Source organism: Mesocricetus auratus, unplaced genomic scaffold (genome assembly GCF_017639785.1).
Source record: "Mesocricetus auratus isolate SY011 unplaced genomic scaffold, BCM_Maur_2.0 Super-Scaffold_100006, whole genome shotgun sequence".
In the NCBI taxonomy this organism is placed as follows: domain Eukaryota; kingdom Metazoa; phylum Chordata; class Mammalia; order Rodentia; family Cricetidae; genus Mesocricetus; species Mesocricetus auratus.
Genome location: NW_024429190.1, coordinates 17,320,506 through 17,347,304, shown reverse-complemented (window position 1 = coordinate 17,347,304; position 26,799 = coordinate 17,320,506). Strand labels below are relative to the sequence as shown.

Here is a 26,799-nt window from a genome sequence, read left to right as displayed (position 1 = left end):
TTCAAAGGTCCATTCTAAGCCCAGTCTTCCTCTCTGCCTCCAACTTGCACATCAGGATGTAACCACTCAGCTCTGGAGCCAAGCCTTCCTGCCTACATGCCATGTTCCCCACCATGGTGGTCATGGACTAACCCTCTGAAACTGTAGCAAGCTCCCAATTAAATCCTTTCCTCTGTAAGTAGCCTTAGTAGTGGTGTATCTTCACAGCAATAGGACAATAATTAAGACAAGGAAGAGTTTTTTCTTGCATTTATGTTTGTGCACAACTGTATGCAGTGCCCTTGGAGGCCAAGGAGTTCATCAGAGCCCCTATGACTACAGTTACAGACAGCTGTCAGCTACCACGAGGATCCTGGAAGTCAAACCTAGATCCTCTGACAGAATAGCCAGTGTTCTTAATCACTGCACCACCTCTCCACATCCCACCCCTTGAACTTTTGATATAAATGTCTCAAATATCTTCAAGAGGCAAAGACAGAACACTAGGTGAGACCCTGAGATCCATGCATGGACCCTCCTCTGTCTGATATCCTGCCGTCCTTGGCTTTTTCGCTTCCCATTGTCAACGCTTTTTGCTTTTGCAGCATATTTAACAAGCTGTCATTTTACTTTCACTGATAGTGGGAGAGAAGGAAAGTATGCGTATATATGTCATGTGCTTGTGGAGGTCAGAGGACAACTTCCAGGAGCTGGTTCTCTCTTTCCACCTTTCCATAGGTTCTGGGAATTGAACTCAGGTTATGGGGCTTGTGTGGCAAGTGCCATTACCTACTGAGCTGTTTCATCAACTCCTGATGAATAATTTGAAAATTAACACCATCACCACATAATTCTACCCATAGAAACTTTAGGACACATCTCTGTTAAGGACATGGAAGAGAGGTGCTTGCATGGATGTGTTCACTTGCCCATGTGTGTGCAGAGGACAGAGATCCACACTGGGTATCTTCCTCAGATGCTCTCCACCTTAGTTTTTGATACAGAATTATCCACTGAACCTGGAGTTCATGAATTAGGCTAGGCTGGCTGGCCGGTGAATTCCAAGGATCCTCCTGTCTCTGCCTCCCCAGTGCTGGGGTTACAGGCACACTCTGTCATGATGGACTATATGTGAATGCTGTGGATATGAACTCGGGTCCTCTGCTTACTTAGCAAGAATTTTAGTGACTGAGCCATCTCCCCAACCCCTCTTTATGGACTTTTAAAGTAAACTATAAGCATGACTTGCAATTCCCACTAACTGATTAATAACACTTCCTTTATCCCAATCCCCCATCAGACTATATTCAACTTTACTTACTTGTTGAGAAATGTCTTTTTACTTGGGGGGAGGGGCAGCCTCCAATGCACCTGCCCTGAGTTCTCTGACTCCCAGCTGTCTGCACTAGCTCCTCCCTCCTGACTTCCACTCATTAATTGGAGAAACTGGGTCATTTGTAAAACAAGTATTTCTTCAGCCACTTTTTAATATGATAATAATCATGTTTTTGAAAAGATTAAAATCCTGCTCCCCTCACAGGTGGTCCAAGTCCAGACGTTCTGATATTTTGACTCTATAACATCTATCATGCCCTCACCCGCTGCATGGGTCACATGCTGCCTGATTGATTACTTCAGCTCCCAGTCAGGGTCAGCCTCTGAAAAGCCAGAGGACATAGGAGCATCTGAGTCTGCTCTCGGGGCTGACAAATGAGAGGTAGAGGCTTAATGAGCCACAGGGTTGGGGGGGTCAGGAGGGCAAGACTGGGTCTTCCAGGTTCATCGGGGATTAGGTAGGGCAGCTTCAAACCCATAAATAAGCTGAGGAAGGCTGGACCACACAAAGTACTAGAAAAGGAGACGGCTAGGAGGGACGGACACATCAAAGACTATGCGAAGCCCAGCAAACTAGAGAGCTCTGCCTTTTTCCTTTCGCCATAAGCAATTCCCAAGTTACGACGTGCTCTTCATGATTCTGATTTTAAGATACTCTTCCTTGTGGATGCATAAGTTGTGATCATTTCACCAAGAGCTTTGTTCAGCATTAAGATTTGATCATTTGTAGTTTCGAGGCTATACATTTCCCAGTGTGTTTATTTACTGTTTCCATGGTTCCCCATATTATACCTTAAACCCCATTCCTTTGAGGAGGGAGTTTGACAGAGAATAGGAAGAACCAAGTCTCCTGAAAGAGAGCCTGATAGGACCACCTAGGAGACAGCAAAGGATCCGAGGGGGACCTGGGAATCTGACAGAGGAAGCAGAGAAAGGCAGAAGTGAAAATACCAAATACAACTAGTGCAGATCCAGTTAAACAGTGTGCAGTTGAAGCTGGAGCCTACTGGAACCCTGAAATAGTGAGGACAAGCTATGGCCTTAATGATCCCCCTGCCATGTCAGTTGCTGTGGTAGGGAAGCAGAAGATGAGCAAGCCTAGGGAAACTTCAGGCTACAGAAGCTGAGTCTTGCTGAGCAGAAGCAAAGCACGGGATCTTGTACCTTGCAGCAGGGTTCAAACCTAGCTCTGCCAGCGTCATCTGAGAGAGCATCACATATTGCCACCTATACACCACACCTGCTTTCTGTTTTCACAGCCTTACGAGACTGTATGCCACGTGGCTGTATCCATGTCTGGATAGTATGTGGCTTACCCCCACTAGATTCCTAGCTGCTGCTGAGATAAAAACACTGGCTAAAAGTAACCTGATGGAGGAAAGGGTTCACTTCAACTTCCAGGTTATAATCCATCCCTGAGACAAGTCAGACCAGGAACTCAAGGCAGGAGCCTAGAGGCGGTAACCAGGGAGGAAGCTACTACTGGCTTGTTCGCTGGCGTGTGCTATGTCCAGCTAGTTTTTCCTGTATATCCCAGGATACCTACCTAGGGATGGTGTCATCTGCAGTGGGCTGAGCATTCCCTTGTAAATCATTAGTCAAGACAGTGCCCCCAAAGACTTGCCCATGGGCATCTGATGGAGGTATTTCCTCAACTAAGTTATCATCTTCTCAGGTGATCCTAAGTTGTATCAACTTGACAGTAAAACCTAACCAACGCAGATCCATATATTGAAGGAAGGAAAGAAAAAAGGAAGGAAAGAAGAGAAGGAAGGAAGGAAGGAAGGAAGGAAGGAAGGAAGGAAGGAAGGACGAAAGGATATAGAAAACTTAAGAAATGGCTGGATGACATGGATAAATGAATTACTGGGTGGATGAATGGATGGATAGATCAAAGAAGGATGGATGGATGGATGGATGGACAGATAGATGGATATACTGAAAGATGATGGGCAGATTGGCATGCTGAGGTGCCTGAACTGGTACTTGAAAGATGATTGGGTGAGGATGGAAAGATAAGAAATGACAGCATTTGTTAGAGGGAGAAAAGTATGGAACAATGCCCACTCCCCATCTGGAATGTCTCTAGAGTGAGAGATCCAAGGTCAGTCATTCCAAGTCCAACTTCCTGATCTGTGTTCCTAATGCAGTAAGCAACGAGGATGTTGCAACCCCATGAGACCTTGGAGGACAGTGCAAACATCAGACAGAAGGGGGCTGGGCCCTGCATGTTGGAGCAGTACAGACAAGTGGGAGGCCAGATTTCCCCAGCACAAGAAAGCAGGCAAACATGAGTCATCCACAGCTGGTACACAGCAGGGAGTAGTGTCTACATTGTCACATTTAATAGTGGGTTTCTCAGGCACAGCCTGAAAGGAGGTATTTAAATGTACTGTGTGCCAGTGTGCTGGGTCAGCCCCAGCCTGCTCTATGCTTCCAGAGTCACATGACAGAGCCTGTGCTCAAACACACCCCTCCAGCTATCTCCAGATAGTGTATGTGAAAGAGACCACCAGGGGATAAGCATCAGGAAATCTGTAGAAGAAAATATATACACAAGACCAGAACTGATGTGTCTGTCTCTCTGTCTTCATCCCTTCCCGAAAATGATTGCTATACGGTCTTTAACAGTTCTCTTCCACCCCCACCCCCACCCCACTCTGGGGTGTGTGTGTGTGTGTGTGTGTGTGTGTGTGTGTGTGTGTGTGTGTGTATTTCTGGGGGCAGTGCGTTTGCATGTGGAGGGTGCCTTCGGATGTGTGGAGGTTGACTGTCATATTCCAGAATCTGATCTCGCTCTTTTGAGACAGTCTGCTCTGGCTTGAACCTTGCCAATTAGGCTAGGCTGGTTGGCCTATGATCCCCAGGGATTCACCTATCACTGTCTTCCCTGTGCTGTGATGATAAGTTCGCCACCATGTCTGGTTTTTTGGTTTTGGTTTTGTTTTTTGAATGTTGCTTCCAGGATCCAAATTCTTCCACACCAGCCCTTACCAACTGAGCCCTCCCCCATGTCTGACTATTAATGTGGTTTCCGGGAATCAAATCTACTCTTCCACTCCAGAAATTACCAAATGAGCCATCTCCCCAGCCCTTAGCAGGCATTTTCAGAGCAAATCTCCAGCTCAGAGGCATCCAGAAGGTGTCATAATGGACTGGGGCTCCCAGGTGTGGCAAGTTCAGGAAACCCTACCTGGCATAGCAGCAAGGCTTCTCGTGCAGACAGTCCTAACCCTGCCGGTGCATGGTAAATAATGAAGACTCCAGAGAACTTAATAAAGCTTTCTCAAACTCATACCATGCACTAGCAGAGTGGGGGTAGGCCAATTTAGTGGGATAATTTCCGTAGGAGACACACTGGTAAAAGTGTTTTGACAATCATACTCTTCGTGATTGATGCATGGAATGTTGTGTATCAGACAGATTAAACTCGGGAACATGGGTGGTCCGGCTTTGCACAAATAACCAAGGCTCAGGTCAAATGCAAGGACTCTCAACTTCCTGTCCACATGGGATCCACCAAACCACACTGCTGACGCACTTTAAAATATCTTCACACTTCAGAATTCATGGCACCTCGTGAGCAGATGGAGTTTAGAAACATTCTCTGATCCTTGGACCTTGCATTCTAAAACTCCATTTTGGGGGCGGAGTAGATAGCTCAGTCAGTAAAGTTGTGCTTACCTTGCAAGCTCAAGGATGTGAGTTCCATCCCCAGAATCCACATAAAGAAAGCCAGGAGTGGTGGTACATGATTGAAATCCCAGCATCAGGGAGGAGACAGGCAAATGCCTATAGCTCACCGGCCAACAAACTTAGTGTAATCAGTGACTTACACACAAATTGAGAGACTTAGTTAAAAAAAAAAGACAAGTGGTACCTGGCGAATGACACTCAAGGGTGTCCTCTGGCTTATACACACATAACATACACACACACATACACAGGTATGCACACGAAAATATCACTGGGTTTAGGCTGTGTCTCGGTGAGAAAACATTTGCCAAACATACACAAGGCCCTGGACTCCATCTCCAGGACAACAAAACTAAATCCATAAACAAATAATCCCTCATGCACTAGGCATTTACACAAGCTATATGCAGGTACATATTTTAAATGTCAATGCATAAGATTAATACATTAATAAAAAAGAACATGGTAGTGTGGCCACATGTTGCCTCAGGAAGTAGGCAGAAAATGAAACACCTTGAGAGGACTTAGAGAAAAAATTGAACAGATGAATGGAATATTCTGGGAATTGCTGGCTAATTCCACAGTGACAACAACCAGAAGGGAGCTATGGCTAGCACCGTTCACATCCTTGTCCCAGCCTCATGTGAGAGCAATATCAGAGCAGACAGTCAAGGATCCCACTCCTTACCTCTTCACCACACATCTGGTTACCTTATCATCCCTCAGTCTCCTCATCTGGAAAATGCAAATAACTAAGGCCAAGAATGGTACTGAGCTCAGGCCTGGCAGATGTGTATTCTCATTCATTTCCTGTGACAAGAACTGTCTTTCATAAGTAACCATTTACAAGTGTGGTGATACAGTACTTGCCTCACGTCCATGGGAGGCCTAAGTTCAATCCCCAACATCACACACACACACACACACACACACACACACACACACACACACACACACACACACACACAAATAAAACTTGTAGAAACAGTTGTTTGTGGAAGGGGTGTGTGTAGCTGAAAGAAACAGGTTTTGGTCATTAATGGCATTCAGTCTAATGGGGGACACTAACCACGCAGCCTTTGTAGCCCAGTGTGGAAAAGCCATGATGATAGAGGGATGAAAGGAAACAGAGGAGATCTCCACTCATATCTTTTCAGGAGAAAAAAACCACTCATTCCCAGCCTGAACGAGTACCATGCAAAGTAGGAAAGAGACTCCGGAGAAAGGGGACCCCATGAAGAAAGAAGCCTGGCTATACTCCAGGGAGGGAGTCCCATGAGGAAAGAATCCTGGGGAGCAGAGGTCTGGGTGGAGTCCTTCACCTGAGTATAGCCCCTACATATATAACAGAGCTGTGGCTTCAGGACCACCCACAAATGCCACAAGCCACATGGGTTCTACTCACTCATGGTGCAGAATTAGCCTCCAACCTTTATCTATCCTCCCAAATATCTATGTCATCCCTGGGTTACACAGAACACTGAGTCCACTGGAGACACCACGGCAGATTCTTCTGTTTAAGGACCACAGACAATGTGGGGGGGGGGAGTGTTGTTGGTGCATGCTAAGAACAGATGCAAAGTACTGTCTGCCATTTTCCATCTGTGGTTGGCTGAAGCATGAAACACTGAACCCACAGGTGTGAGAGCTGACTGTATCCTCAGAGTAAGGAACATAGAGAGGTCTCCAGCTGTGAGACCCTGGGGACATGAATGTCCTTCACAAAAAGGAGTCTGGGCTCCGGATGACGGTAACATGGGAGGGAAAACTAAGATGAATTGGAAGGAAGGTCATGTTTATCTTGTATTTTCCTGAGAGCTGAAGTAACATGGAAACTAAGTGCTGGGACATTGTCTTCAGAAAAAATGTCAAAGATGTGTGATAGTATAGTCACACCACCAATGGCTTATCACTGGACTACTCACATAGTTTCTAGGAAAATTTAAGGACAAACAAATAATAAAACATTAGGGAAAAAAGCAAAACACAACTGTCCACCTGGAAGTGACTGGAGGGGGAATGGGTCTTTCTGTGAGTAAATGACCCTGAATTCCTCCATGCCATCACTGCTGTAAGATGCACATCTTCCCAACCTCCCTGCACTGCACCTGTCTGCCACACACACACACACACACACACACACACACACACACACACACACTGCTGAGCTGCCCATACTTTATAGCCAGAGTCCTGTGCATCAGATTGCTCCATTCCCAAGAACCAGCCTGGGGCCACACAGTATTCAACAAATATTTGCTGAGTGGGAGGAGGCAGGAGTCAGACAGCAACGAGAGAAGAGGGAGGAAGATGAAAGAGGCTTGAAGAGGGTGGAATGTGGAGAGAGAATGATTTATAAAGGAGGGAGAGGTGGAAAAAGAGAGAAGATGGTAGAGGCAGACAAATGATGCGTCACTTTCCCCCAATGTGAGTATCTGGAGCTCTTGCCCCACTGACTGGAGATGGACACCTATGGAGTGCAGGGCCCACACAGGGTAGAGGCTGCTGAACACCTTTCGGCAGGTCCATCAGAGCCTAGGCAGCACTGGTGTTTCTATTGTCAAGAATATTGGGAGTTGGAGGGTGGTCCAGGCCAGGGGAAGAGCTTTTGCTCCAAGCCTGATATTATCTGCTACCAGACCCATTGTATAGGAGGCATGCTAACAAGAGGCCTTTTTCCTTCTCCAGATGTGAAGTATTTTGTGGAGTTATACAACAAAAGTTAGCTCAACACTTCAGGTGTTCTTATCCATACAACAGAAACATTACCCCCACTAAGACTCATCTGGGGGTGGGTCTAGATCATACAGCAAGTCAGTTCCCAAGAGGCATATAGAATCCCACCTCCTCCTCCAAAACAATACAGAGAAACCCTGTCTCGGAAAACCAAACAACAACAACAACAACAAAAAAGAATCCCACCTCCTATCGTGTCCATGCTCTCTTTCCACATGGTGGGAATGAAATCAGACCTTTCCACAAAGGCAGCTGTCAGAAACCACATAAAAACCCACTATGATCTGTGACTTGTCACAGCAAAGAGGTGCTATTCTTACCTAACTAACATTTATCCAAAAATTACTGGCTGGTCAGCCGCAGCCATCCAAAAAATAGCAAAGGCTTAAAGCTGTGATTAGGAAAGAAAGACAGTGATTGAGTCATCACAGAGGGGCTGCTTGGGCTGGGCTCTCAAATATGAGTGGAAATTTGCAAGCAGGGAGGTAAACACTTCCATAGTGGAGTGTCCACAGGCACAACCTCGGAAAGTCAGGTAGGTTCTGTGCTCCAGTCAGAAATGGGTGCTGTGGGTGCTATCCGTGGTCCTGAAACACGGTCCACTGGACGCTTGAGGCTCCCCTGCCTCATCCAACACTGCAGGTCCTTGCTGCTTTTCTCTCTGGGCTGGCTGGAAATTTTTCAATTTTTACATCCCCACAGAACTAAAAATGACTTTTTTCATGATGGAGGTCCCCTATTTCAAATACTGACAAGTCTCCTTCAGCATTTTAATTCTCCAAATGGTGGATTGGAGTCCCTCCCTTCTGAAGCTTAGCTGATGCTAAGATTGGGCCCTGGGGTCGATCGATGACTGGGAGTCATCACTTGTTCTCAGGTCATAGATTCTGTGAAGGCTCCCAGACTCACACACAGGAAAGAGAAGAAAACAAAGACCACTCCAAGGAGAATGGAGGTGGGACTTCCTCTTTAAGAGGCAAGCATGGGAATAAGCCTCACAGAGAACGTGGAGGCCATACCTTGGAGGAAATACACCTGTCAGAAAATGAACACAAGTGGAGCTGATTTCTCTTATGAAAGGGGAGAAGATGAAGTTGGAATTTGAATGCTATCAGCTCTCCAAGCCCTGTCAGTGAGCAAGGCTCACATTCAAAACTCAAAAATTCAATAGGTTATGTAGGTGTTCACACAGACAGACAGACAGACAGACAGACCACAACACAGCGTCAGGCCTACCTGGCCTCCAAACCACTCTGGGGTGACTGGTAAAAATTTTGGCCCAGGTGCTTTTAGCAAAATTCATGTTGTCCAGATATAAGTAGCAAATGGCATCACTAAGTATCCCCACATCTCTGGGTGTCAACTCTCTGCAACAGGTTGTGATTTTCACTCCCAATCCTGCCACCGTGTGTGTGTGTGTGTGTGTGTGTGTGTGTGTGAGAGAGAGAGAGAGAGAGAGAGAGAGAGAGAGAAAGAGAGAGTGTGTGTGTGTGTGTGTATTATACAGTATAGTACAGTACAGTGCAGCACCGCAGTGAATGAACACACAGGCTGGCTGTGAGCTGGACAGTCCAAACACTTCAAACTGCCACAGCAGGGCTCCTACCCTCAGTAGGCCCTTCACACCTCCCACCAGGCTGCCTGGTAGCAGCAAGTGCTACTACACAGCTGAACACAGCTGTTTATTCATTCACACAAAATCATCCTTATGGCAGCCTATGCTTCCATAGTCAGGAGAGACCCAGGGAGTAGAAACCAGTGTGGAACTCAGTCTAATTAATGCCCATTTACCCTTCCTTTGCCTGGATGGAAGCAGTATGGTGTTTCCTTTTTGAATCAGAAACGTCCCCAGGGAATAGAGCTCAGGCCTGTTTCCATGACAACTACAGCAGGATCTCAGGCCCACCCTACTGGTCAATGTAGGAAACACTCAAATGACAGAACATCTGATTGTAAAATGCCGCATTTTCTAAAGACCCCAGTGGGCAGGTCCTTCCTGCTGCCTGCAAAAGGTGGCCCTAGCTAAATCCACATTTTCATTTGTAAATCTTAAATCCCCATAGGAAGCGAGAGTAGTTGCTACAACTGGGGAAACACAGAGAAGGCAACTCGTTTTCTCCAAGTCAAATAGCCAAGAGATGGTTCCAGAATTTTAACCTTGTTCCACTTGGCACCTATACAGTAACTCCCCTCGTACTTCTGGAGGAGTCTAGAGCCAACCTGGGACAGGATCTATGTGGATCAGCCAAGGTAGAAACAGAAGGGCAAAGGACGGTGATCATCCAGAAGGGTACACAACTCCCTCTTGTAGTCCATCCCCGTGCTGACTACACTGATCCACTCAGAAGGACGCAGGCAGCTTCACGGCATCATCACTTGTTTTCTCTTACAAGGTTTGTGTCCAACACAATGCACTGATGATCAAGCTTCCAGCACAGCCAGCACAGCACACCTGGAGCCTGGCACTGTCCACTTTGGCAAGGTCCCCACAGCCATCTGATGCTTTCCACCTTCGGCTGCATCTGACCTGGGTTGTCCCTCACCTGTCTCCCTGCTGCCTCTCTTGTTTCTACTACATGACAGATAGTGACTTTCTGAAGCACAAGCCCAACTGTCTCACCCCTCTCTATGAACTTCCAGAAGCATTTCCTACCAAGGGAAGAAGGGCCCTCCAAGGATCCTCCATGAGAACCACACTTAATACTGATGCCACCTGTGCCTTTGCCTGTGACATACTGGAGACCACTCGCCAGGTCCACTCAACCTCCCCGTCCCAGTGGTCTTACTAGCACCACGTGAAGCTCTTCCAGTGTGAGGTCTGTACCTTTGGCTAGTACACCCGAGGTGTTCCGTCTTTCAGCTCAGCTTTATCTGTTTTATTTCCTAGGAGACAACTCCTCCACTTGGTGCTGGGACTGCAGCTTATCCCCCATGTCACCTCTGCAGGCTGCACTCCTCCTCCATAAACAGAAGTAGTTAGAGCTCTGGCCTGTGGAATTACCAGGAGATCTAGAAGCCCAGAAGCTGCCCACACACTGAACATCAGCCCAGGAGATACAGGATTCTGGGTCACACATCTGCATTCAGGCATTTGAGGAAGTAGGAAGAATTTTCCTTGTTTATTATTTTAAAATCAATGCCAAATAATTTAAGTTTAATTTTGGATTCTTATTGCTCTGTATGTCCAGAAATAAAGCTCAGTGAAAAGATGGGTGGGATCCTGCAGCCTTAACTGTCAATTTGGCACAGCCTATAGTCATCTGAGAGAAGAGTCTCAATCCTCAATCAAGGGACTGCCCAGATCAGACACGCCTATGGGCTTGTAAAGGACTGTCTTGTTAATTGATGTGGAAAGGACCAGTCCACTGTGGGTGGACCATTCCCTGGGCAGGTGGCCTGAGGCTGTATAAAGAAACTAGTTGATCATCAGCTTGTGAGTGAGACAGCATGCAGTGTTCCCCCATGGTTTCTGTTGTAGTTCCTTGACTGAGAGATCCCTTGTAAGATACAGAGTAGCAGCCCGATCTGATTTGCTGCTTTTGTTCTCGCCCTGACTTCCCTCAGTGATGGACTATGACTTGAAAGTGTAAGCCAAACTCTTTTCTTCCCTAAATTGCTTTTGGTTAGGGTGTCTTATCACAGCAGCAGAAAGCCGACTGGGACAGAGAGGAAGAGAAGCCAAACATGATTCTGTTCTTGGCACAGAAGAACTGTGGTGGCTTGAGGAGAAGGCCCTAGCAGTTGAAGCACCTCTCCCATAGTATTGAGAGCAGCAGGAGAGTAGAGCACTGGGTCATTTCTCAGGCCAAACAAGGGCACTACACAAAAGAAACACCTGCCACAGAGTTGTCCCAGAGCTAACCCAGCTGTTGTGAGGTGGTGACCTCCTATAACTGTAAAGATTCTAGGAGAAGGCATTTGGAATTCCTGCATGAGCTAGGAGAATAAATCATGTCAGGCATTTCCCTACACAAACACAGAAAACCTCTCAGCATTTATAAGATTCCCTTCAAAGTAGAGGTTAAAGAATGCAAATATTTGTGGAGATTGCAGTAGGTAGGACTTGAGCCTTCAGGATCTGTTATGACAAAGAGCACCTTTTCTGCTAAGGACATAGCTTGGTAGTAGAGTCCTTGACTAGCATGCACGACACTCTGGATTCAATCTCCAGCAACATGCATGTCTGCACATGTGTACACGCCCACTACACCCACTTTGAGGTTTGAGGATTTTCGGCACTACATCCCTCAAGTAGTCATATGTTTGCTCTACAAGGTTTGGTTCTGTATCAGATCCATTGAGTCTTCTTTGGAACTGACACCAGGTTATTACTGAGTCAAGCCACTGAGAGTAATACTGAACATGGGCAGTTCTGGAAAGGGTGCTGCCCAGTGTGAAAATCAGCAAAGCCCATCGGCAAGGCAGATCTGCTCTCTCCTTACTGCCAAGGTTCCACTCTAGAAGATCCCCCATTTCTAAAGCCCTCCATGGTGCAAACTAGCTCAGGCTAGGTCCACAGACAGGACTTAAGGAAGGAGGATCCATGCAAGGACAGATTAAAGCTCACTCAGCTAAGAATCACACGGCTTACCATGTGGACTCATCCATCCCCCCCCCCCCCCAGCAAGGAGTCCCTTAGGTAACTGGCAAATGCAGGGGTGCTCCGGAAGAGAGACTGAGGAGGGACGAGTCTCCCAGTCCTCCGTGTGCTTATGGTAAAGTGAAGCATATGGACATGAGAAACTAAAGAGCTCACAGCCCCCACCCTTAGAGAAAAGATCTTGCTGGCAAAGGAAGAATGCTACGGAGAGTAACCCTTCTCAAGCAGGGAACTCTATGTTCCTGAGGCAAAGGACTGGATGTTCACACAGCCACAGGCAGCAACGTCACCCTGTCACCTAGTCACTCTTGCTTTCTCTCTCTCTCTCTCTCTCTCTCTCTCTCTCTCCATCAGATGATGATTTGGGATGTCTTCCTCAGTTGTTCTCCACCCTTTTATTTAAGATGGAGTCTCTCACTGAACCTGTAGCTCATGATGTGGTTAGGCTGGCCGGCCAGTGAGCTCTGGGAATCTGCCCGTCATACCACCCAGTGCCCCACATGCCTCCCAGAGCTGGAGCTACAGATGTGTACCACCACACCCAGCCTTTTCGCGGGTGTTAGGGATGCAGACTCAGATCCTCATGCTTGTGTGGCAAGCATTTTACACATTGAGCCTCCTCCCAAGCCCACTTGTGTTTGCTGAATCACGTTACCTGTCAAGTATCCCAGCTCTCACCCACTTCATGAACCACTAACACCAATTCACAGCTGCATTTTCTCAGAGCAAAACTTAGGATCTAGACATCATGTCTATCCAGGGAATGGGATTCTCAGCCTCTCTAACCAGGAATGATGGTCAAATACTCTAAAACCTAGCAGCATTCCTGAAAGGTTTAAATACCAACCACCACCAGCTAGGTTGGCAGCCATGTTTCCTTACATCCCGGAAGCCCTTAGCGGCCCCAATTGCACAGACTTACCCTTCAACACCATCCCATTGTCTGCTGCCCTGACCTAGTTCTCCTTGGTCCTGTGAGACAGGGGACGACCTCTGAGGCTTCTTTGTCTTGTCAGCACCAGATGCTTCATTTTTGCTCACAGCAACAAACCAGGCTCTACTCAGTACCTGTGAGCACTCAGAGCTCTGCAGACAGATGTTGCTAAAGCACTCCATAAACTGTGTCACTGACCCACAGTTCAGCTGCGATGGTTCCAGCATACCACTCCATGCCCACGACGGCAGCTGGAATGGCTTCCATTTGCCTTTCTACAGTGTCTCTTCTACACTTCTACGTGGTTCCCTCTCTACACCTGACCCTTGCCTTTCACCCCATGCCAACCTGTACTGCTAACTGCCCTTTGAGTCAACCCCACCTAAGGACCAGCACTGTGCCTTTTCTCCATCGCTTTTACATTTCCATAACAAGGTCAGCATCCTTTTCGAGAGATGACTACAAGCATCTCTTTGATGCCAGAACTGGCCCATCAAATCCTCCAGCCACTTCCAGGAAACTGACTCCAGGTTTATGCTGACTGGGGGCTCAGCCCTATGACTTGAAATATGCCTAAAGTCTGTGTGGTCTGCTCCTCCTTCAGCCCAGGTCTCAATGTAAAGAAATACATGGGGCAGTTGTGCCTTCCAACAGCAGCAGGGGCATGGTTACAGCGTATGGACAGAGTTGGATCTCAGGGCTGTGTACTACTGCATACCAGTGACTAATAAATACACTGTCCCAGTGATTGTGCTGAAACCTAACCCATGTGGTGTTTACTCTGTGCACAAACTAATCTCAGCACCTCATGTGTTTCTTCAGCTAGTGATGGGAGAGAGTGGCCCCATGATAACTGTTATTACTAGTCTCATTTTATACACAGCCATAGAGAAAAGTTGGTGGATGGAGACTGTGTGAACTTTCAAGATTCAAACCCAGACATCCTGATTTCAGAATCGTCACTGTTTCTTGTAACACACCATCTCCTTCATATGACCCACGAGGCGTCAGAATGCCCTGTAACACTGAATCTCAACCACCTCACCTATTTCAAGGTAAGAAAAGGAATTCAAGATCTAAGAAAAGGAAGTGACTTGCCCAAGATCGGGTGTCTCCTTAGAATCTGTGTTATTTCTACAGACTCTGACCTCCACAGCCCTGAAGCATCCTCAGCTGCCCAGGCATCCAGATCTCTCTCCAGTCTCTCACCTTCTGACTCCTCTGTGTAAAACTCCTCACCTTCTTCTGATGGTGGCACTCCTCTCCCAATCCAGATCTCATGCACGCTGTTCCATCCTTGTGCCCAGCAAGCAACTTCTCGTTCAGGCAACCGTGAAACCCCTGAAGCCTTCTGTTGCTTCTAGCCAGTGCCAAGGCCTAATCCTTATCTTAGAGTTCCTCTGGCATGCTCTGATTCGACCTGTCCTTTAGCTGCTATTAATTTGTTTCAGGTGTGTGTGCTTTGTCACTTTGATGGCAAGCTTGCTAAGGAATCCTGTACAGTCGCTACTAAGGTGAAATTCAAATTCCTATTTCCTCCGGGCACATGAATAAGGAGAAAGGAGCCATGTCTGACTTGTTTGACACTTTTCTGTGTGCCAGGAACTCTTGGGAGTATTACATACACTGAATATGTTCCATGATTTGAGTATCGGCCAAGTTCGCTTTGTAATAAACATACGAAACAACTGACACAAGGAATGGTGGTTCGAGCCGGTGATCTCAGCACTTGGAAAGATTAAGAGTATTGATAGTCGAGGCTAACCTGAGCTACAGAGTAAGTTATAGGCCAGCCTAGGCTACCGAGTAAGATCCTGCCTCAAAAAAATTCAAAAACCAAAAGTATTATTTAAAAGGACGAGTGTTCAAAACTGGTGGTGTCACTGTGCTGTGACACTGCCCTGTCCCTTAGGAAGCCCTCCTTAAAAATGTGGTTGTACATAAAGAAAAGAAAAATTTGGCCATTTGTAGAAACAACAAAATGGGAAGAGAAAGGAGGGCTAGTGGTACTGAGAGGAAATGGGAGGGTAATGACAGTGGATACAATCTAGCTACACAATACACGTGTATGAAAGTTTAATGATGAAATCCATTATCTTAACTAAGCAAGAAGATGTCAGTTTTGAAATAAAAAAAACAGAAAAATTGGTTGTAATAAAAACATTTTCCCTTAGAAATTGGCTCACTTCTCCCTGTCCATGAACTTGACATTACTGGGGGTTTCTGTCTGTGTCCTGGATGGAAGGAGCTCAGATCAGCCACAATGGTCCTGGTGTGCAATTCTCTGCTCCTCCTGGGTCCTCAGTGCTGGTGTGTGACTTCCAATGGATTTTCCAAATTATGCAAGTATCCAATGCCTTTGTACAAAGACTCAAGGAATAAAAAATGAACATCTACTCTAAACCAATGTCCCCTTCAGGACAGACTGCCATATGCTTCATGGATTTGCTTTTGTTTGTTTGTTTTGTTTGTGTCTTTTATTCCCTCATATGTTTTACATTAGAATCATAACTTCAGCCCAATATAAGTTTCTTCCCTGTCTTCATTGTTTGACTACACACACACACACACACACACACACTCATTTCCACACCACCATATATTTACATATACAAGCACACACCAACACAGTGAGCAGAACACCCCATTCACTCTGCCTGCTTGAATGTGAGCATGGATATTTCCTCCATAGCCCAGTGAAAGAACCTTGACCGGCCACTGCATACCTTCCAACCTTAGTCTCCCCTTTGGGGAGCCATGATGATTGATGGATACACCTAGGCTACCTTCTTCCCAGGGTTCTCGAGTCCATGTGGGAAATAATAGGAGTCATACAGACTACAGCAAGAGACGCAAGTCCCATTGTTAATAATAACCAGAAGCTTGGTAGCAAGTTCCCCCAGCACACAGCTGAGCAAGCACCCCGCTCCCACCTCTGTGGCTCCTCTGGGAGCCAAGAGCTTCTTCATGGCCAGGGAGCCCAGTGCCTTTGTTTGCTCAGAGACACACCCACAACACTCTACTTAGTAAACACAGTGGGCACCTGTAATCAGCTTCAGCTATGTTAACCCCCATCTGTGCTATTCATTACAGAAAAACCCACCCAAGGAAGAGCTTCATCAATATTTTAAACAGCCCCCAGGGACAGAGACTAAGTGTGTGTTTCCCATCTTCCTTATCTTCCTTCTCCATCAGGCCAGCCTGTCCATCATCTCAGGAAGGATGCTTAAAAGAAGAAATGACTCCACATCATAGCCAATCAGAGGAGGGCATTTTTCTAATTCCATCTCCATGTCTGTCCATCGGGGCATGGCCTGTGTGGTCCTGTGCTCCTTGTTCTGGTACACACCTCTGAATTCCCCACTGAAACCTAGATCTCCATCTCTGTGGATCTCCCCATCACAGAGATTGGGAGGCCCTTGGAGTGATCCAGCACCCTGCAGCTACAGCTGTGCTCTCTGCTTCCGTGGCCTGCATTCTGGGTCTTCATGAACCTCAGTCTTCTCTTCAGGGGCTTGTAGCACCTTTGACTTTTCCAACAAATGCTTTCAGTGTGCAGAGAAGCCACATGGCAGCACAGGTAGGAATCCATAATGCTGGCTTTCCTCCTACCTGCCCCTAAAGCCTCCCTGTCCTCTACATACCTGCTAAAGTTGCCTACAGACCCCATACTCCCCTTTACTGTGCCCACCAACCTTTATGGCCATTTATGGATTAGACGTCAATTATTGCTAACTGTGGGAGATAAGGCTATCTCCTTTAAACATTCCTGTGTCTGACAGACACCAAGCATTTATTATAAAGTGCCCAGTGACTGTGAGGACTGTAGCATTTAGAAAGCCACAGTGTCATTTTAAAAGGGGACCCAATCCTCCATAACAGTCTATGTATCATTAGCAAAAGGTCTCCCTAGGTACAGGAAGCATCTTACAAGGCAGAGCCATTCACATCCAGCCTCTAAATTTTGCTATTTCCCCTTAAAAACCACATTTTTTTGTGGTTAGGGCAGACAATGTGCTCCAAAGGAACAAGTGCCTTCTAGTGGGCTTTTTTTTTTTTTTTTTTTTTTTTTGCGTCTGAGATATCCTTTCTGCATCTCTTCTCACCATATTCACTGGAACCACTCCATCTCTGCAATTGTCCCACAGGCTAATCACCTGCTTTGCATAAGGTATTAAAGCTGCAGATAGGCCAGTGGTACCCAAGCCTTTCTTTCACAAGTCAAGTGTGCCAACTCACTAACAGCTCTGCTGGGATGGCCAGCCTCATGAGTCTTGTGGGAGCACCTGCGATGGATATCAAAGCACTGAGGCTCAGAAAGACACCATAGCAGGATACATACCCTCAGCCATCTGGTGTGAAGGCTGATCCTTCATCTCCATTGCAGAAGGTCACAGCAGGATGGCCCTGCAACTCAATAGACTGAGAGCCATAGGAATGACTCCAAAGAAGCCCTTCTTGCAGACCTGCCTAGCAGCCATCTGTTGAACTTCAACCTGAGACATTGGCACCCTGAAGCTTAGATCTGCCAGGAGCACACAATGCAGAAGGACCCCAAGCTCATTAGTCCCTGAGTCAGCCCCACCTCATCACCTGCCTCAGTTTCCCTGGCAGAGGCCCAAGATCAGCAGGCTCTCCAGCAGGAACCAGCTCAAATAATCCCTGCTTTTCATCCCTGGCAAATGGCCACCACATTCCCTCCAAAGACCTCCCCTAGCTACAGGGCTTACAAATTGGACAGATATGGTTCAGCCTCCATCCCCTAGAGTCTCATCTGTAGGTAGAAACTCAGCAGAGGTCCACTGACCAGAGCTGGGTTCAGGAGGGGTGCAAGCCAGGTGCAAAACAGACTCCCCTACCATCCTTTTCACCCATAGTCACAGGCCACTTTCCAGCCTCCCCGTGCTTCACAACAGTGCTTGCCTGAAAGGACCTTCCTAGGACCACAAAACTAGCAGGGTGTCACATTTGACAGTGCCTAGTTAAAGTCAGCACCCACCTCTAACCCGAAGCTGCCCTGCAGGGTCCCTGGAACTGCCTCTGAGCCAGAACCCTGCATGAGTCAAGCCGAGTCTCCACCCTCAAACCTCAAGATTCACCCATGGGAATGCCAGCTCTGGGAATCCCGCCTCCGGGCACCTGGATGCTCCAGCACTGCCACCCCTGTCTCTGGGTTGCCATCTCTGGACAGCTGTCTGCCGGTTCTAATACCAGGCAGGAACTCAGTGGAGAATATAGCTTCTGACCTCATCACCCTTAGCTCCTTGCCTAGACAAAGCTTAGAGATCAGGCCTCCTTTGTTTCCGGCCACACCCAGGGACACAGCCCAGATGTTCACCCAGCATTACTACCCCACCTTCGGGCTGCTCAGCCTTTGCGGTTAACTCTTAAGAAGCCGCAGCTGCCAGTGTGGACCACTGGGTTATTTTTAGCTGCAGTGAGACGTGGGAGCGGTGCCTCCATCATGGCGCAGCTCCAATTCCGGCCTTCCACTCCATCAGTAAACAGGGAGTGCAGAGCTACATCTTTTTCCTTCCTCTGAAAGCTGCAAGGTGCAAGGGAGGGATGCTGCAGGAACCAGGTGCAGTAGGCCAGGCAAACCCTCTCCATCCTCGCAAGAGGCCGAGGAAGGGGGCTGGGGCCCGCGCCCCTCCCTCTTTTGTTCAGCTCCGTATCCTCCCAGCCACGCCATCCTCCTGGCACATCCCGCTGAGGGAGGGGGCTGCACGCCCGCGGGGAGAGGGACCGGAGACTCCAGCCCCGCCCTGTCATGCGGGGCTCCCCCTCATTGTCCCCAGAGGGGGAAGGGGCGGCCTCGGCGAAACGGGCCCCGCCCCACTCGCGGCGACGCAGGAAGCCTCCGGGGGCGCCTCTGCTGTCCCCCCGCGGGTCTGGACCCTGATGGAGACCACCATCACGCCACAAAGCACCACGGCAGGGTGGGGCGCTTACCGTGATGTGCGGGATGCTCTTCTTCCCCTGATGAGACATGGCCCCCTGGAGCCCTCCGCCTGGCCGCTGGACCTGCCGGCTGTCTGATGCCCTATCCGGCTCTCTCCCGGTGGTGCTACTCGTGGGAGCGGCAACAAAGGCCCGGAAGGAATGGAAGAAAGGACAGAAGCTCGGCGCCCACCGCTGCCCACTCCCCGCTGCTCGGCCCGCCGCCGCTGCTCCGGCTGCCTGCACCTCCCGGCTTGGCAAGGAGGGCGGGAGGAGGAGGGAGAGGCAGGGCGAGAGGAGGGCGCTGAAGACAGACAGCTCCTCCCGGCGGCGGCAGCAGATCCGGATTCGCCCCTTTCGGCTCGAACCAGGAAGCGCTTCCCTTCCGATCCCCCCACTCCGCCCCCGACCCCCGCCCCGCGCCCTCGCCTTCGCCCCGGCCTCGCTAGCGTAACTAGGAGAATCTGCTTTTCAGTGTTGTTTTAAAAGCAAGAAACAGCCTTCGGGCGCGCGGGGGCAAAGGCCTTGGGCAGAGCCACAGGTGTTTCTGAGTCTCTGTATGTAACCTGTGCTTGGGAGGGAGTGTGAGCCGGAAGTCCTCCTCCCTAATTTCTAGGTACATCCTTGGCCCTTCAGAGTTGCACCACTCAGGCCACTCCTTCTCTGTTTCACCTTTGAGGAATGGTGAGGCCAGTCCCGGATCCCCAGCCCTCTTCTATGTTTCTCCTTTGAATGGACTCTATTCCATGTACAAACCCAAGCCTACATTCACGCTGTACCACCTCAGTCAAGGGCTACTCATTTTCCCAGACCCATCTCCAGGGCTTTCATCTCTCTTTTCTCTCTCCATTTTCATTCGCAGGCAGAGGCCCGAACCCATGTGATGAGCTCTGACCCTTCAGGCCACTCTCCCACACAGTGTCCTGTCTTTGTGGCCAGTGGTCTGGCAGTGAGTGCTTGGAAAGCTAGAACTGGCACCAAAGTCTCTACAGCTCTGGGAACAGGGAAAGAAGGCAGTTCTCCTGCCTCTCATTCGAGAATTCAAAGTCCATGGGCCCCATGGTCCCAATGTTGCTCTGGGAGAGGTAAGCAAGAATGTAGAACAATGCTTGCCAAACTTCACCAAGAGAGGACAGAAGATGGATGAGGGAGCCCCAACAGGCCTCAAAGCACTGGCCAGCTGCCCCCAGGGAAGAGCAAGCAATTTCTCTCCCGATGAGCTCATTTCCTGCCTGAACCATTATCTCCACTGACCATGTGCATAGACACTCTCCTCCACTTCCGGGTTGCCACGGAAGGTGAGGTATGGAAAAATCTCTGGACCCTGCTGGGGCCTGGCATCCTCCACCCCACGGAGAAAGTGGGTTCCCTAGTCCACTGCAGGAGACCAGGTAGTTATAGGTAAAGCTTACATACAGGAACACACTATGCTATGATTTTTCCCTTTCACAGATTCCTATACTGAAGCTTGCCGAGGTAAAATTCCGCACATATGCAGAGATAAAATAACATACATTAGCTGCCGCTGAGCTAATATCGCTAATATCTGGGTGGAAGCCAGATCCAGGAAGATTTCATACGGGTTGCCTACTCATTAAGTCCTGCCTGTGCTCTGGCTCCCAAATTCTCATTAGTGACAGGAATCTGCGGATGGTAGCAGTGCCCTTCCAGCTGACTCCTGGATTCCCTTCCTCAGCACTAAATCATAGGTTCCAGTACCCGGGTATTCCCTGGGGTCAGTCAGAGTGTTCTGGTCAGGAAGGCTACCGAGAGGGGCTGGGCCACGTGCAAGTCATAGGGAGGAGCCATGTTCACGACTGGCCAAACAGATTTCTGCTCCCAAGCAGACTTCGCCTGTACAAAGCACTGCAGCCTTGGCCTCTGGCAACCGCAAACTTTGCGCCTGCGCTGTACAAACCCCTCCTCCCTCCCAGGAAAGAGCCTTATGGGCGGGGGAGGGGCCGGGCACCCTTTGAGGAATGGTGATGCCAGTCCCGGATCCCCAGCCCTCTGCAATCCAAGCCTTGTGGTCTTCAGAAAGTAAATTACTCCATCCAGAGGGGCCGCGACCTCCTCTGCCCCACAGTCCCCACCGGGGAGTGCTTTGGGAGGCTTCAGATGCAGTCTTTTGTCCAATCCCTAAAAAGCCAAGGAGAAAGGACAGAGGGGACCAGGAGGGAGGAACAGAGGAGCAAGTGAAGCGATCAGCGTACAGAAACACCAAGGTACAGCTGTCCTGTCGACCATGGCAAAGCTGGGGACAAAAACTGATGTGGATGACGCTGACCACCACCTCTAAGCCAGGGACAGCTCCATGTCAGGCACAAAGAGCACTTGCCTCCTGGTACTCCCCTTAAGGGAAGCTGAGAGTCCACTGCCACTCCCGGGTCACAGATGGAGACAGCTTAAAGGTGAAACACCTGGGCTGGTTCCAGGTGATGACTTGGTTTCAGAGTCCTGAAGCCTCTGGTGGAGCCAGAGATCCTATTTCCCACGCGAGGTCCGACTACCAAGGAGGAGATAAAAGGATAAGGGGGCGCGAAGGCTGGACTCTAGTTAGTTCCCTCGCGCGCGGACCTCAGATTCAGGACCACGGAGAGCTCCAGCGCAGGGCGAAAGAGCCTGAGGCAAGGATACCACCATCAGGCCAGGCAATTTCCTTCTCCAAAACGCCTGTCCAATTTCAATCTCTCTCTCTCTCTCTCTCTCTCTCTCTCTCTCTCTCTCTCTCTCTCTCTCTCTCTCTCTCTCTCTCTCTCTCTCTCTCTCTCTCTCTCTCTCTCTCTCTCTCTCTCTCTCTCTCTCTCTCTCTCTCTCTCTCTCTCTCTCTCTCCTCTCTCTCTCTCTCTCTCTCTCTCTCTCTCTGTCTCTCTCTCTCTCTCTCTCTCTCTCTCTCTCTCCTCTCTCTCTCTCTCTTCTCTCTCTCTCTCCTCTCTCTCTCTCTCTCTCTCTCTCTCTCTCTCTCTCTCTCTCTCTCTCTCTCCCTCCTCTCTTCTCTCTCCTCTCTTTCCCTCTCTCCCCCCTCATTTGAGCCCCTCATAGCGTTAATGGGAAGAGCTAAATAATTAACTAAAAAGAGAATGATAATAAAACTCAACAGCAAGCATTTATTGATCACTCTCTACCTGAATGAACTTAATTCTAGAAATGAGTTCACAGCTTGGCCCACTCTGGGAACTTCTGGAGGGTGGGGCCAAGCTGCCTAGCCAGACCAGACAGCTCTCAAGGGACAGCTCCCAGAATTACTCCAACTTCTGTTTCCCAGGCACGTGGTTCTGACCTCAGTCACCCAGTCCAAGACTCTTCGGTCACTCCAACCGTGCTCCCTGGTAAATCCCAACTTAGGGAAGAAAACCTACAGGGTCCATGCCTTTCCCTGCCACCCCTCCTCACTTTCAGATGGTGTTCAAATCCCAGATTCCCCTCCAACTGGCACATCCAGGAGTGTCCCTGGATGATTTCTAACTGCCCACCATCTATAACCCCTAAACCAAATCGTCCCACAGTGAGGGTCGGGGAGCAGCCATGTGAGCAGAGTCATTCAGTGAACCTCTCTCAGAGCCGGTTCTCCACAATCTCTGAGTGCGAGAATAGATGGGTGGAGGAAGACAGAGAATGCTCCCTATTCACAGAACCCCAGAAGGAGAAATGAGGTTTAAATTCAGTTTACAGGTCCCTTAGCGGCAGCGGCAGCAACTTACTTCCCTCCTCAGAACCTGGCTCTGGTTTTCTGGACCTGAGAGATTCCTCCAGAGTCCAGAGGCTATGCTGGCCAACCCTAGCCTAACGTACAACCTCTCTGAGCCTCTTGTATTATAAAATGGGGGAGGGGTCGTTCCAGTGCCCCAGAGCCTAGTGGCAGTGGGCCCTAGCACTCGCCCTCGCGTCGCCCAAGCCATGGGTCTCTAAGGGCCCCGCCCCCCACGTCCGGTCCACGCGCCCCGAAGGTACCTGGCCATTGTCCCGACCCAGTGGCAGGTCGCGGGGCGCAGGGCATCGGATGCGCAACGCCGGCGGTCTGTCATCCCGGTCGCCTGGGGAGCTGACAGCAGAGCCTGAGGGCTCGCTCACATCGCTGGCGGTGTCCTCGCTGCCGCCGGGGCACGGCAGGCCCACGGCGTCGGGCCGGCCAGCGCTGCGTGGCGTGCGCGCGGAACCGCGGCGGCCCACGCTGTAGGCGTCGAAGTCGATGGTCTTGTTCTCGTAGGCGCCCTCCACAGCGGCGAACATGCCACCGTACTTCTGGCGCGGGGTCTGCGCTGCGCTGCCCGGCCGCGCCAGGTACACCGGCAGGTCGTCCTCCGTATTCCACGCGCGCCGCCGCTCCGCCATCCCCGACCCCGGCGGTCAGCCCTCGCCACTGCTGACTCCGCGCTGCGCGCCTGCCTCGGTGCGGGCCCGCGGCGGCCCAAGCGCGACTGCGGTGGGGCAGGGAGGGAGGGAATAAGGCTGGGGCGTGGCCCACGAGGGGCGGGGTCTGGGCGGGACGGGGGAGGGGCCTGTGGTGACCGCGGCCGCCGCCACCGCCAGCTACAAAGGACCGCGGAGGCGGGACCGCGGCCAGGGCGGAGAGGATGGTGACGTTCTGGAACCGCAGCGCGGTGGGCGGGTGGCCGAGCCGCAGTGCCCTCCACACACCCAGCTCTCCGCTTCCTGGAGGAGCGCAGGGTGCGGACAGAGATAGGGTGGGGGCGGTGCGCGCGTGCACACGACACGCACACACACACACACACACACACACACACACGGTGAAGCTTCACCTCACACACGAGGGTTGAATAGGCATGCTGGTACATACCAAGTCAGGTACCTCCATGCTCCCTCCAGACAGCTGGCACGCCATGCACACACACACACACACACACACACACACACACACACACGCCCGGGATTCTCACTGTCAAGCAGCCCCACACATACAAAAATCAGAAGTTAAATGAACTTAAATGTACAGTCAAAGTCATACACATCCAACTCCCCATTGGCTCACTCAATGCTACTACAGTGATTGCTTAATAGGGTCTGGCACTAGTAGTGCAGGTGCTGAGGACTGAGCTAGGAGTATAATGAAATCCCTGTTCTCGGAGGTCAACCTTCTAAGAGGAAATGATACAAGACTGCAGAACTCTGGAACAGAGGTTCCTACTGCACAGCAAGGGGGCCGTGTTAGTATTAACTCCCAGATGCTTGCACATGAACCAATGACCCACACGCATGGATGCACACTCCAAAAACATCTCAGGATGGATAATTTCCACAGAGTAGCAAAGGCAACTCATGGAGCTCCTCCACACATACCCGCCTGTAATCTACTGACAGGGAACCCACACACATCTCAACCAGACATGAGAGAGACAGACACTCAGGGACACACACACACACACACACACACACACACACACACACACACAGCAGGCAATCACACAGGCAGACAACAGCCTCCATCTATGGGCACCTCCCACATCCGGAGGACAGCCTACTCTAGCTATGCCTGGAGATTTGGGGGCTTCTCTAACCAAAAAGTATGAAGACTTAGGGTTTCCCCTTCTCAGAGGTCAGGCAAAAGTCAGAGTCTCCTCGTTTGTTCATGATTATCTAGTCCCTGGGGACCCGGGAATCTCAGCTGTGCTTTCTGGATGGAAAGCTTGCAAGCTGCCAGCCCCCTAGGCAGACAAGTCCAAACTGGCAGTCAGGATTGGGGCAAAGCAGTAGGAAGCCCTATTCAGCATCTGTCCTTTGGCTGGCTTCCCTGAGCAGGGAGCTGTCCCTTCAGCACCCCCAACAAAGTTCACAGGCCTCTGTGAACAACTTTGGAGAACCCCAAAAGGACAGGACAGTAAACATGGCTGTTGGGATAAGAACCTGAAGACTCTATCAATAAGGTCTACATCAGCTAACACCTGGTGTCTCCTTTGACACCTGGAGCAAGACATTCAGTGCTACAAGTAGGACCCTTCAGCTGTGGGATTGAGGAAACAGGAGAAGCAACAGTCTTCCTGGGACTTAATGATCATCCCAGGTCAGTGGGCGCTTGAAAAGTTCCTTCCTTCCCTCACTCATACTTGACAGGGACTAATGCTGAGGACACAGGAAAGTATAAAGTCCTTGCCCTCAGTAACTGTCTATTCTGCAGTCAACATCTTAGGGACACTATCTCTCTAGCTTTGCTGATGGTGATGGAAATCTTATTGCTTTTTAAGAAGATACCAGTTCTTGAGAGATGGCTTAGAAATTAAAAGCACCTACAACCTTTGCAGAGAACCTGAGTTCTCAGCACCCATGTCAAGAGGCTCACAGCTGCCTGTAACTACAGTCCCACGAGATCCTACACCATCCATTTCTGACCTCTGTGGCATCCACAAACACACACAGAGACACATATACACAGAGACATATACACACACAGACACACACATCACACATCACACAGATACATAAACACAAGTAAAACTAAAATAAATCTTTTAAAGGGAAGAAAGGAAGGGTCTGGAGGACAGGACTCAGCAGTTAAGAACTCTTACTGCTCTTGCTTGTTCCTAACACTGACACGGAAACTCATAAATTCCTGTGCCTCTTTTGGCCTCTCTGCTCTCATAAACTCATGAAGATTCACACACATACAAATGATAAATTTTTAAAAAAGAATAAATAGATTTTTAAGAAAGAAAAGAAAGTCTACTTCCTCATGAGAAAGAGCCTGCCAGTTTGTGAAGCTAGAAGGTGCTGTGTGAGGAAGCACCATGTTTAGGCAGAAGCAAGGAAAATCAGTTTCCACTTACCAAGTGTTTACCCCTGCCCGGGGCACCATACCAACAGGAATGCTTTGCATGCACCCCCACCCCCACAAGCTAGAAGGTACTATTTTAGCCTCATTTTCCAGATTAGGAAAATGTGGCTGAGAGAGTAAATCCTCTCCCTAGAGGCACAGATGGCAAGGAGACTGTGGGATGTAAAATGTAGTCTCCTGCTGAGGCTGCATTCTAACCATCAGCCCTTTCTCTCCCCCAAAATGTCTGATGTAGGTGGTCCCCATGGGAAAAGAAAAAGAAGTGAGGGGTGTACAGTCAGAAGTACTTGTCCTAAGTGTAACCTTGGGCAGCAATCACACAGCTTTGGGGCACCGTTGTGTGGTCACTGTCTGGACCAGTCATCATTCCTTCCTCCTTGCAGAGGGGAACATCCAATACTGTGCATTGTCCATGCTTTGTGTTCTGGTAAATGCTCTACCTTACACACCATTGGCTCATCTGGCCATGCCAATGGCAGCCTTGCTGCCTTGCTGCCTCTGGCTTCAGGCTGTTGTACTGCTGATGAGGCCACACTGTAAACCTATCACCCATATTCTCCAGGAAGGAAATAAGTTGGGACACCCTCTAGTCAGGCTTGTTTGAGGCCTTCCCATACCATCTCTCCAATCAAAGGCAGTAAGGTAAGTGGAGCAGAGAATCGGAGGAACTGAGCTAAAAATGTACCAGTAGCTGTCAGGGAGCCAGAGATCATGGCTGGCAGACACCCACAGATGACATCCAGGATACTGGATCAAGTCCATCCTATGGTACACAGTGACCTCTTAGTCCTC

The 26,799-nt window shown here is 49.5% G+C and overlaps 1 protein-coding gene across 2 annotated transcripts in view; it reads right to left on the bottom strand.

The window, feature by feature from the left end:
• The window catches only part of Crmp1 (collapsin response mediator protein 1), a 47,358-nt gene extending 23,765 nt beyond the window's left edge, over positions 1 to 23,593 (bottom strand). Inside the window, exon 1 of one of the 2 annotated variants that reach the window (XM_005068836.4) lies at positions 23,172 to 23,593. In XM_005068836.4, coding sequence (XP_005068893.2) covers positions 23,172 to 23,552 — 381 coding nt within the window. In that variant the 5' untranslated portion in view covers positions 23,553 to 23,593. Of the gene's footprint in view, positions 1 to 19,232; positions 19,692 to 23,171 lie in introns of those variants that run through there. The other variant, XM_005068837.4, reaches the window with a different exon arrangement.
• Positions 23,594 to 26,799: the final 3,206 nt, after the last annotated feature.